Source organism: Mizuhopecten yessoensis, unplaced genomic scaffold (genome assembly GCF_002113885.1).
Source record: "Mizuhopecten yessoensis strain PY_sf001 unplaced genomic scaffold, ASM211388v2 scaffold1883, whole genome shotgun sequence".
NCBI lineage: Eukaryota > Metazoa > Mollusca > Bivalvia > Pectinida > Pectinidae > Mizuhopecten > Mizuhopecten yessoensis.
In genome coordinates this window covers 317,449-330,231 of record NW_018404269.1, presented here as the reverse complement: position 1 = coordinate 330,231, position 12,783 = coordinate 317,449, and the positions used below count along the sequence as shown (strand labels likewise).

The 12,783-nt window shown below is 37.2% G+C and overlaps 1 protein-coding gene across 1 annotated transcript; it reads left to right on the top strand.

Moving 5' to 3' along the window:
* Positions 1-187: 187 nt before the first annotated feature.
* On the top strand, positions 188-9,958 carry LOC110441861 (dimethylaniline monooxygenase [N-oxide-forming] 5-like). Its single transcript, XM_021485145.1, has 6 exons — positions 188-380; positions 5,003-5,217; positions 5,495-5,794; positions 6,252-6,806; positions 7,311-7,476; positions 8,245-9,958. The coding sequence occupies exons 1-6, from the start codon at positions 272-274 to the stop codon at positions 8,499-8,501; spliced, it is 1,602 nt and encodes a 533-aa protein (XP_021340820.1). The 5' UTR covers positions 188-271; the 3' UTR covers positions 8,502-9,958.
* The last annotated feature ends 2,825 nt before the right edge of the window (positions 9,959-12,783 follow it).

The following is a 12,783-nucleotide window of genomic DNA, read 5'->3' as shown; positions in this document are numbered from 1 at the left end:
CATCTAACAATTTGAAATGCAGAATTGTAGGTAGCTGTGACGCACCACCTCTTTCTGCGATACAGACTGCATGCTCATGCCAAGTGTTCTGTACGAAAAGACCTGCTCGATCTGTACGGGAACAACACCTATGATATGTGACAGCAGGTGAAGGCCACTGTTGACCTATATAGTTACTGATAAGACAGCCGACAGAGACCTTTTTACAGCCTGCGTGTATTATATAAGCACGTCTTAGACAAAGCGACAATTATAACATAATTCCGTCAAGATGCGAACTGTTGCCGTTATAGGGGCTGGGGCCAGTGGGATAACAGCCATCAAATGCTCACTGGACGAGGGACTTGAGCCAACTTGTTTCGAGAGGACGGATGACATCGGTAAGCTATAAATTCTAACAATGTTAGAAGTTTTACATCATATCCGATTAAAAATGGCCGACCAGTGCACGTAGCCTCTTATGTTAAAGGAGTACGGTAAGATACAGAAATGTTAAAAGTCCAATTTTAGCATTGAATGGAATTTGGGGAAGCGTCGTTATTACTTGTATCGTTTTGTTTTTTTAATACATAGCATTTAAATTGCAAAATTCATTTTATTCTTTGTCAAAATACAAATTTCTCTGGATTTTTAGAGAAAACGCGAGAGAATTAAGTTAGGTTTGTCGGTACATCTGTCTCTGTCTTTCCGTTACTCACGCTTTAGTTTTTGATCATTAACTCCCCTAAAATTGACCGAATTCCACCAAATTTTCTGTACATGAGCAAACATAACTACAACTCGCAGGCTTAGTTCGATTACCAGTGTGATGCGTGCATACACTAACTGTCTGAAAGGCTACCATTAAATAAACTAAAATTTGTTACGTTCATCCCTTATTGCAGTGCCAAGCCACATACTAACACATAACTATTAAGTCTATTTATCATGCTTGGTTAAATAGTTTCTATGGATGATTTCACGACAAATGGTTTAATTTCAACCAGGTTAAGTATGCAGATACATACATGCATTATTCTAATAATCATAATGGATGATATAGGACTAGTACGTGTCTTATCACGGATGCTGCTGTACGCTCATAAAAAGATCTTTGTTTTCAGAAGTGACAAGGTGATATCACGTCATTATTTCCAAATACGACCGCGGTACATGGGGTTGGGACCTTGTGTTATATATATACTATATGATGCATTTCATTTTACATCTAAACGTGCCACATATCCTATCAAAGCATGGAAACAAAAACAATATCACTAAAAGCAGCAGTTCGAAAAAAAATCACGCCAGATTGTCCTTTAGCTGAACAAAATCCGAGGTCCTGACCCCAGGTACGTGTAAATCTAACTAATCATGGTGATATCACCTACATTATAATCTGAACATGTTTGGTGAGAACCTCCATAAGAATGCCTAGAAGGGCCAATTTGAACAAAAATGAACCAAACAACAAAACGAATCGTTATGCGAGTTAAGAACGTTACAACGCAACCTATTTCATTATAACGTCTTTCATTAGTCGATATAACGAGTTTCAAAAGTCAAATTTTGCAATGAAAAACTGCTTAAATAAGAATATTCGGACTATTACCTACCAGACTTCCACATACTTTGACCTTAAACAAAAACATACGAATAACCACTAGATATAAATTTTAATTGCCTAGTTAGATACTAGCTGGAGGAAAAATGAATCGGCGGCCACTTATTTGAATATTGATATGGTTTTTGATCACTTATCACTTATCAAGCCAATCCACAAATATTTTTTTTTTTTTTTTTTTTTTTTTTTTTAAAAAAAAATCCNCCGTAGAATATATGATATGTATAAAGCATGCCTCCCGTCTCATGCCTCAAGGAACATGTTGCTGATTGAGATTAGGAAGCTCTAAGCGTAGTAGCTACGTTTCGTTTTCACTTTTTTTAATACTTAAGGTTATAGAAGGGAAATTCATAACTAATTCATTTTCTATCTGGAAATTATTTCTTGAGCATGTCAGGTACAACGCAGGACACGTCACTGGAAATGACGTTAATCCAGATGACGATGCGCATCAACGACAGCATGTCAGCAACACATGGGTGATCAAATAATGCCCTGTGTGAACATGGTCATTTGTATCGATAGTGAGGTCCATACCAGACCAAAGTTAACATATCTATGGGCGGGACTACTTCTATTTGCCCAGTCATGTTGTTTCAGGAACAAGGATTCATTTTCAGTAAAGCTTTGAATCTAAATATTTATCATCGACACTGTTATAGTTATGAAATTCCTGTGTAGTTAAGCAAGTTTAATATTCCATGATCATGTGTATCACCTGTTCCATAGCTTGACACTAACGGCATGAAAGATAATTTGTTATGTTGGAATGCTTAGTTACGGAGTTAAAGATAACTGTTTTTTTATGACGGTCACAGGATGTCATGTTCATGAGTATTATATAAATTTAGATAGGCGATGTTGACGTCTTTAAAAATAGATACAATGATATTGATCATCGTCCCAAGGTGTACCTTTCTACCAGAAGAGGTAGCTTGGTATTATCCCGTATGGGTGGGTCTGGACTGCCTTTGGATATGATTATCGTACAGAGATGGCTGGACGTCGTCATTAACGTGTTTCCCGCAAAGTTTATCGCCTGGTTGTTGAAGAACTCATTGAATAAAAGGTTTAACCACAAATCCTACGCCCTTGAGCCTAAACGTAGCCCAATGTCCCAGCATCCAACAGCAAATGACGATCTTCCAAACCGGATATCCAAACAGCTGATTATTTCAGAAGTACCAACTTTTTTCTTATCATAATAAACTGCTATAGAATTTGTCAATTTGGTGGTCGAATGTTTCTTTATTAAGCTGTTTCTAGTATCAGAAATGCGTTATCCTCTTCTCTGATCTTCAAAATTGTTTATAGCCATTTCATTTGCTTTTGGTTGAAGAAGAATGGTTCAAGAAACGACGAATACATTTTGGTTTGAAACTATTTTGTTCATGAAATTAGATAATATTCTTAGTTCCTGGTCTTTATGTCAATTTTTATGCAATTGGGGATGTTTGTGGGTCATTCTATTCAGTCCTATTTTTCCACTGTTATATAGATTGCACTCAATGCTAGTTTAGTATTGTACAGTTATTAAAACAACAAATGAAATAAAATCAGCCTCCAAGTTGATTTCACTCACACTTTGCCGAACATATGTCTTTTGTATGAAAAATGTACATTTGGACCATGTGTACATATCAATTTATCAAGGTCGCTATAAAGACCCTAGTGTATCTGACTTCATGCTTTCTTTATCTTTTCATGATCTTGTTCATTGAGGGATATATTTGTCAATGTTGCTGAACAAAACGAAAAAAGCAGTGTTATTAGAACGCTTGAAGGTTTAGATGAAAAAAAATCCACAGAAAGTAACTTTATTGTAAGCGTTTTCCAGATTGTGTTTTTGTTCTCTTTCATAAAACACTTCGCATGTGAAACTGTAGGCCTGAGTATGTGTTAAGTCAAGGAAAACGACTTTATGTCAATCTACTTGTTGGCATTTACAATGTTCACGTGTGATGTGTTGGGAAGTACGCCAAAGTGGCTTCAGTCTATCTGTTGCTAAAACTGCCACCAATAAGAAATGGAGTTTGTTATTTGAACTATGAATTGGAATAGACTAGGCTGTTAGAATAATAAAGCCCGACTTTCTGTGACCTAAGAAAACCGGGCTACGTTAGGTCACAAGGCTAGCTCAGATCACTCGACTATCCCTATCTGACTGAAGTCAACGGATTATCTAATAACACATACCTCCTTAAGTGTCCTTATGCAAGTAAAACACTAGAAATGTCCCTGTCGTGTCTTTTGTACTAACCTCCACTTTTTTCGTTTTGTATATAACTGTAGCGCAATTTGGCCAGCACATTTCAATCGAATATTTCGCTGAGTAGGTTTTACTGACAGAATAATGGTTCGAAACCTGGTCTAGCCCGCTGATATTTGTTTCACTCAGATCACTGTTGGTGGTATTCTTTGTGTTTGTCATCTTTATATATTTTTAAAATTTGCAAGGTATGATTTTCGTTTCAAAAACGATTTATCAAAGCTTCAGTTATGCCGAAAAACAGATTTTCGAGTTTTCCACGCCGGGTCTCCAACACTTTAGCGATTGCTCAAAACGGCCATGCGGAAACCATTGACATTGTTATGAATGCTTCTAAAATCCTCTTAAAAGAACCACTTTAATTCTCTTGGAATATCACTTTTAGAGAACTTCTTAAAACAACTTTCAAAACAAGAAAATCTCCTTTACCCAGGAGACCCAATTAAAATTGGATATCTAAATAGTATATGTGACTTCATAACAAACTGTGCCCGTTTTTACGTGGGGAGATTTGGAAATAATTCTCTGAACTCCTATATATTTTGTTATTCCATGCAAAATTCGTAAATATTATGTCCTTTGTAAATTTTAAAAAGAGAGTGATGAGATAAATACATACGATATTTCGCCGTCCCTCGCTGAGGAACTTCTTTTGTTGATAAGTTTTACGTACCGAAAACTAACGGCAGATTTGGCTTTATCGTTAAAAATGTATTTGAAACATGATTAAAGCAGGAACTTTATTTCAGATGTAAACATAAAACCAACACCAGTAGCAAAATGACCTGAAAGTTAAAAATATTAACCTTCCAATCGCATATCGATTTATACATATTTTATTGCCATAACACAACTGGATTGGGTATAAAAAATTACAATCAACAATACAACAAAAATTACTAGGTGGCACACTAAAAAATGCTTTACAAATAAGGTAGCTTAATAACAAGTTGTCGTGCATGCGTTCACTCATTCTCTCTCACACACACACACACACATAACTTACATCCAACGGAAACTTTTAAAGCAACTCCGTGACGTTTTATATTCCCAAAAATATGCTGTGTTTCAAAAACAAGTTTTTGGCTGTATGACGGAGCTGAATACGTTCACTTGTAATTGCGGTGTAGGAGGACTATGGAACTACACGGAATCTGCGAGATATGGTCAGGCATGTGTGATGAAGTCGACGGTGATTAACACCAGCAAGGAGATGATGTGTTACAGCGATTTCCCAATCCCCAAGGACTATCCTATGTTTCTCCATAACACCCATGTTAAACGATACTTCGACACGTACGTGGACAACTTCAACCTGAAGAAATATATACGGTTCCAAACAGAGGTATGTTCTTGATAATAAACTGAGAAAAGACGGAAGTCAATGTTATGTTTTCTCAGTGAATGATTTCACGAAGACGTTATATTTTACTAACAATTCATCTTTGTTATTCCCACCCCCACAGTACATGTATGAGCCCACCCTGCTTTTCCTTTCCATTAAGATTGTATTAAGACTATTGGCGTCCTTCCTTTTCATCTAGCCCCTACTACTATCCATTACGGTTGTATTGGTATGAACATCTGCTCTGACTATCGACAAACTCTATTTACATGTTTAGGTGTTGATGGTCAAACCTACGTCTGACTTTTACAAGACCGGACAGTGGACTATAAAGGTGAAGGACGCGAAGACTGGTAAGGAAGAAGAGTCAGTATTCGACGCCGTTCTCGTTTGCACTGGTCACCATGCCTACGAGAACAAACCTGACTTTCCGGGTCTTAAAGAGTTCCAGGGCAACGTTATTCATTCGCACATTTACAAGAGCACCCAAGGATACGAGGGCAAGTCTGTTGTCGTTGTTGGCATTGGTAACTCTGGCGGTGACGCTGCCGCGGAGCTCAGCCGGGTAGCATCCCAGGTGTGTCGATATCATTGATCGTCCTCCTCTGTAGTTCTTAAGCTATAAATGATAGATATTCACATCCAATAATATTACCAAACTACATGTAGTTATCTATCTCCTAGCATGGTGAAAATGTGCTCCTTTGAATTTTATGTAATAAAGAGGTTTCTACAGTAGTTTTGACGAATAATTAGATTTCCAACTTTTAGACCTCAGAAACACCGATGAGCCCGAGAAGAACGAAAATGTTGTACGCTACATTGCAATTTATTTTTGACGTACTGTATCTATTACTAATTTATATATAATCAATCAAGTGTGGTTCTTGCGCTTATTTTACACAATGCTAAAACTTTGTTAACTTTTCTAAAATTTAGATAGGTGATGTTGACGTCTTTAAAAAATGGCATTAATTCGATATTTCTTCAGCTTGCTGACTTTACTATACAATGATTTTGATAATCGTCCCCAGGTGTACCTTTCTACCAGAAGAGGTAGCTGGGTATTCTCCCGTATGGGTGGGTCTGGACTGCCTTTGGATATGATTGTCGTACAGAGATGGCTGGACGTCGTCATTAACGTGTTTCCCGCAAAGTTTATCGCCTGGTTGTTGAAGAGCTCATTGAATAAAAGGTTTAATCACAAATCCTACGCCCTTGAGCCTAAACATAGCCCAATGTCCCAGCATCCAACAGCAAATGACGATCTTCCAAACCGGATATCCTGTGGATCAATCGTTATCAAACCTAACATTAAACGATTCACGCGCACGGGCGTGATATTTGACGACGACACTCAGGTAGACAATCTGGATCACGTGATACTTGCCACAGGCTATGTTTTCGGATTTCCTTTTCTTGATAAATCTGTGCTGGATGTGAAGGATAACCAGATCAAGATGTACAAGTACATGTTCCCTCCAGACCAGGTCAGAAACACACTGGCTGTGATTGGCTGTTTTCAACCTATCGGAGCACTCATGCCAATCTCAGAGATGCAATGCCGGCTCGCAACACGTGTGTTCAAGGTGAGTTGCAATACCAGGCAATTTAAGAAACATTATAGGCTTTTATCAGTCAGATATATTTATATATACTGTATGGAAATTACGGGCGCAGAAATCTGTAGTTAGAACTTTGAGGTTGATTTTAAAGTATCTGATTATGATTTCATTTTGCTTGTAACAAGCATTTTCATTGGCTTAAAAACTTATGTTATCAGCCCATAACGTAAAAAAATGACGTCGCCGTTTGTAACGTCGCTTTTCATTGACTGATACAGCGGCGCAATTATTTCTAAGAGTCCATCAATAAAAGTGTATTTCCACAGGATTGTGTATAGCAGATAAAATTATAAGGATTAACTTGAATATATTTTTCATGTAAATGAGCTATAACACAAAAAAAGAGTGTACTCTCCGTTTTTTTTGTGTTATATCTTCATAACATGAAAAATATATTCAAGTTAATCCTTAAATAATATTCAAACCTATTAATGACAGTTAAAACTTTATATTGATTGCATTCCACAGGGTGATGTGACGTTGCCTCCGAAGGAAGAGATGTGGGAAGAAATCCAACAAAAAAGGGACATGATGGCGTCCCGTTACGTCAAGTCAGCGCGTCACACCATACAAGTTGACTTCATCAACTACATGGACCAGCTAGCCACTGTCAACGGCAACAGGCCCAACTTCCGTAAGTACAGCCCACCTAGGGTGTCTTTATCTGTGATGAATTGTTAAGTATTCAGATTCCAAACGTCATCATCCAGTAACTCCTCTAATTTCCTCTGAAAGTCATAAAAATGAGATGTTCTATGCATTTTCTTCTCGCACCTCAGACAGAGATATCCCACGTCATAAGGCGGGATTCTTGTATTTTTTAGCAAAATTCGAAATAAAAGGTGCGAGAAAAAAAAGCAATTACCTGTAACTGAGCAAGATCGGGTTATCTCAGTCTCAGGCTAAGATTCTGTAACATCCCAACCTCGGCTCAGGCCTCGGTTGGGATTTTGTTACAGAATCTTATCCCTCGACTGAGATAACCCGATCTCGCTCAGTTACAGGTAATATAATTGGGATTTCCACCTTTTTGGCTTTTAGCATCACCGATGAGTCAATGAAGAAACAGCTATATTGAGCAGTTTATATCATTGTTGGATTGCTGTAACTAATACCGTGTTTTGAAGGTGCACCCACCCGTGTGTGTATCGTGTTCTTTACAGAGGCTGTCATCAATTTTACTTTTCCTTGGCTTCGTTGTAAACATTGTAAACCATAATACGGTGATCGATCTGTCAAAAAATACAACACATCTTTCCTGTTAAGCGGAAAAACAGATTTTGTTTTATATTTTCTATTTACTGATAGTTCACTGAAATGACATTTAACATATACAACGATAATTGATATACCCAACTTGCACTATACCGCCAAATACTGTATTTAAGACATTATTTTACAGTCAAGCTGATGTTGACCGACCCTGTTCTAGCATACAAGTGTTACTTCGGCCCATGCTCGCCCTATCAGTACCGCCTGCAGGGCTCTCAGACGTGGTCGGGAGCTCGAAAAGCAATTGTAGCACAGTGGGACAACACTATCAGCGCCCTCCAGACGCGCCCATTGGGGCTGAAGCAAGACGGGTCGGGGGCCATGGTCTACATTCTCATCATCGCAGTCTTCATTATAGCATACCTGTTCAGATTCTTCTTCCTTTAGATGGATGACGTCATATAAGTTTTTAGTCACATCTGCAGAAACTTTCTGCTGCATAAGGATTGCTTGACTTTTATGTTTTTATGGCTGATGATTTTTAAGATTTTAACGGGGTAAGGTGTATTGATTCGCTCTGTTACGTAGTGTCGCTATGCATTTAGTTAGGTTTACATGTTACTTATGATAAGAAAGGCTATTAAATTGTCTATATAATGAATTATGAATAATGGTTTCATAATAATTCACTGTCATTCAATGGTATATACCGTATACCAGGATACTTCCAAAAATGTGTTCAGCGGAATCATAATCACAAACGCAACAATGAGCCACGATTAATACATTTTTCAACCGTCATGAAATAGCACGTACGTGGTTATGACGATTGTGTACATAACAGGTAATGACGTATGAGGTTGTATCACACAACTTATAGTTTTGTTGATGATTCGTTAATCAAAATTCGTTATTTTGTTGTTGCTTAATATGCTGTCATAGAGCCTATTCATTTGTTCATTTGAAACTTTATACGCTGAATGTCCCATCTCTGTGCTAAAACACAGCGAAAATGTTCAGATAGCAAAATTATAATCTGTGTAAATTCAAATGTCTAATTTTTGGTCGAAATCGCGAAAACTGAAGCCCGCGTAAATAACCCGTACCGATTTGAGGACTATTCTAAATGAAGCAACTTCTACATTTTCATTTAGAATGATGTTTTATTATGATCCTCGCTTTTTGCATATGTTTGTTATGTTATTTGCATTTTATTGGTTATAATGATGTTAGTCTTATAAAGATCTTTGCGCTATCTATGGTGTTAGTTTTATACATTTGCAACGAATCCGTAATAATCATTATTCTTAATGTCTATTCCTTAAGAATCATTGTCCCACTGTAATCTCTTATTAGGTATATACAGTGACCTCCCCTTAATATCGTCTTCGTTATAGCTGTAGCACGATTGGGGAAGGCTACTTCCACTGACAAGGTAGCGCAGTGGGTTAAAGCGACAGTATAACAATCGGAAGTCCAGGGTTCGAATCCAGGTCTAGCCCCTCTTATTCTTTTCCTCCTCAGAACACTTTTGTTGATCCTATATATTTTTCACTTTATATTTCATAAAAGTCCCTTTAGGTTTGGTTCTGTGTTGAGAAATAAAATATGAAAGCTAAAGTCATACCGGAAAAATATTTTCTAATGCCTAGTTTCAGCTTTTGGCAGTGGTACGGGATCCTTCAATATTTAATTTCCTTTTTTACTTGGCTGTTATGACAACACTTTATAAAAGTGTACCTATAGTGACCAATTTGTAATTTGTATTGTTGTTTTTGTGTGTGATAGTGTGATTTTGATTCATTAATCCAGCTGCTGCAAATGAGGTCAGGAATTTTATCTGAAAATCACTTTTATATATTTTTTATGATTTCGAATATGAATAAAGTGCTTACTTAATGCAACTTGAAGTGAAGTTTTGCTGAATATCAATTTGAGTTACTTCCCTTGTATCAGCCTACTGGAATTGACCTTGCACATCGACACTCAACTATAGTCAACTCTATAATACGTTGTTAGACATAGCAAGTATGTAGGGCATGTTAACATTGTTAACTTGTTTATATCCTTGTAAATTTTGGATTTGAATCGAAGTATATTGGATTAAAGGTGATTCCTGCTGTGTTTCGGCGATATTCCAGTACTTGTGTGATATCAAGGTTTATGCTTTTCTAGTGTCCAAGAAATTCTATGAGCTTTCAATAGAATTATACCAATTCAAAGTCGAAACACAAATGTCAATATGATGATTACAGTTATGAAAATGATTATAATGATAAAACATAAGAATTTCATGACTCGTGATCAATTTAATGACTAAAAAGCGGACTATCTAACATTTGTCAGGCTATTCATGTGTGGCACATTTTAACAGATTATAGGTTACATACATTTATCTATGTATGATTTAACTACACGTCAAGGCAAGATAAATCTTGGAACTCTTTTGTTCAGGTACATCCGTCCTTCAACAGAGAACGAACAAAAAATATCATTTGTAAACTAACAGTTGGTCAGGATGGGACTTTCAGGCGTAGTGTTGCTGTTGGTGATACCAGTATAAACAAGAAATACGACATTTTGAATTGCTTCTCGTGTTCTGACCTAAAAGTCTGTTATTCGAGCAAATCATCCGCTTACTTATCATTTGATACTGTTGAATCGAATTGTATATCTTACCCATCGATTCTCTAATTTTCGGATATGCACGATGAGCGATTTGAATGAGAGATGTGCGGATATACTAGATAAGGGTGGTTGGGTGGTGCAGTGGATAGCGCACTTGCCTTTCATCAAGGCGGCTGGGTGTGAAAAGGTATGGGGCCACCTGCTCGACCACGTGGGTTTTCTCCGGGTACTCCGGTTTCCTCCCACAACAAGACCCCCCGCGCTAACATCCGGGCCAACAAGAGTGATTAATATAATTTGAAATAACTTGTTTCATAATTGTTGTAAAATAAATAAAGTTTACATTTTATATTTTATATGCTAGATGAGAGATCGCTCCTCTACCTCATCCCCACCTTAACCAAATGCTTCCATGTTAAGTATGCTACTCCCCGAAAGTCATCTTTAGTCTTCTCTGAGACTCGTCACTACGAAATGTGTACAGGTGCACCGGGCGTCGCTGCAGTGGCTCGAGTTGCTGTCTTCAAAAAGCTTCTTCTGAACGTGTTCTTGCAGGAGTTAATAGAAAAACCTTTGCTTTTGCCCGCGATATACCGATTCTAGCCTCTTTCAATGTCACTTCCTCTATGTACTGTGGGAACTTTAGTCCAACGCTCTTTACTTCTTCTATGTACTTTTGCATTTACTCTTTTTAGGTCTGTCCTAGTAACAGTATTTGGAAGTGTCTCCCTATGAACCCGCCTATTTATGTTATTGCAAGGTCGCCCCCATCCCCCAAACATATATTTGATGTTGCTACGCTGTGCCAATTCTCCACGCTTCATTACTCAATACATTGATTTATGGTCGCTTTGTGAACTATTGTAATTTAGTTAACAGGTAAAGATGAATTTGAGTTAATACAGTACGTTGTCGGAAGAGTTATAATGCTATAACCACAGAACATAGAAGGGAGTGGCGGCCAGAAGTGGCCACAATATATAGTAAAACAAATCCTGTGCGATCTTTTTTCACACAGTCATTTGAATAACAAATATATTCGCTTGACTTACTTCACCCAATGTATTTAAGAAATAATAAACGTATGCGTCTTTATAATGGTTGAATATATAATGAGGATGAGAAAGTGATCATTTTTTTTTTACTGAAGGCCACTTCGACCCGAATTGATTATATCACCAACATTTTCAAAGCACAGATTAAATATTTGACCATTTTTGTACAAAAATAAGTTGATCATTTCTCTTCTACGAAGAAAAATGTAATACAATCTCGATTTTGTGTCTATCGCAGTGTGCGTGAACCTTTATTTTACAAGTTGACATAGATAATGCAATTATTTATAGTTGGCTGTTCTGTTACGCGTACACATATTTGTCACGTGATGCACACGCTGGGCGTGTTTTGATATTCCTGGCACTGTTTGCAGTTGTCCTACTTTGCCTGTGTTACCTGGATATATTTCGGGAGGAATATATATACATATACCTTATACATGTAATTTGTTGATTTATAGTCACCATACGATAACGACAAGAACCAAAGAGGATACGTTATGGCCGCTGTATTAGCGTAACCTTTCACATTGTGTAAGTTGAGCGAAGTCTGGCTTATGAAAGTAAACAACTTTGTACATATCGTCTACACCCTATATCACATTATGCATTTAAAAGCCCCAACTAGCTTCGTTCTCTCCCTCATCATTTAGTTTCTCAACTTGACAAATAAACAATAATCACTGACGCCATATCTTATGCAAGATGCTTTTTCTATCCATCCAAAATGTCATGTTATCGAGAAAACTCGTAAACACATGAAATCAACACTTGGCAGCATAAAAACATATTTTTCAGGTCATCTTCATGGTAATTCGACGGAACTTTCTGGTAATAAGCATGATATGATTTAATAGATCTCAAGAGTAAAAGGTTTCGGCTTTAGTTTGTTCGTTATCAAAAATAATACAATGTAATAATAAATGCGTGTATCCTCATTCAACAAAAGACAGAAACATGACGGCTTGCTTGTTAACATTTGCAAAAAGGGGATGTGTTTGTTAGAACATTGCACTTGAATGGTTTGTTGGAAAATGCTTCATACA

What these genes read in the sequence shown, in the direction of transcription:
- LOC110441861 (XM_021485145.1), top strand. Translation starts at nt 272, where the DNA reads ATGCGAACTGTTGCCGTTATAGGGGCTGGGGCCAGTGGGATAACAGCC. An exon ending in CGAGAGGACGGATGACATCG is followed by an intron (nt 381 to 5,002) that starts GTAAGCTATAAA and finishes ATTGCGGTGTAG; the next exon opens with GAGGACTATGGAACTACACG. An exon ending in CGGCAACAGGCCCAACTTCC is followed by an intron (nt 7,477 to 8,244) that starts GTAAGTACAGCC and finishes ATTATTTTACAG; the next exon opens with TCAAGCTGATGTTGACCGAC.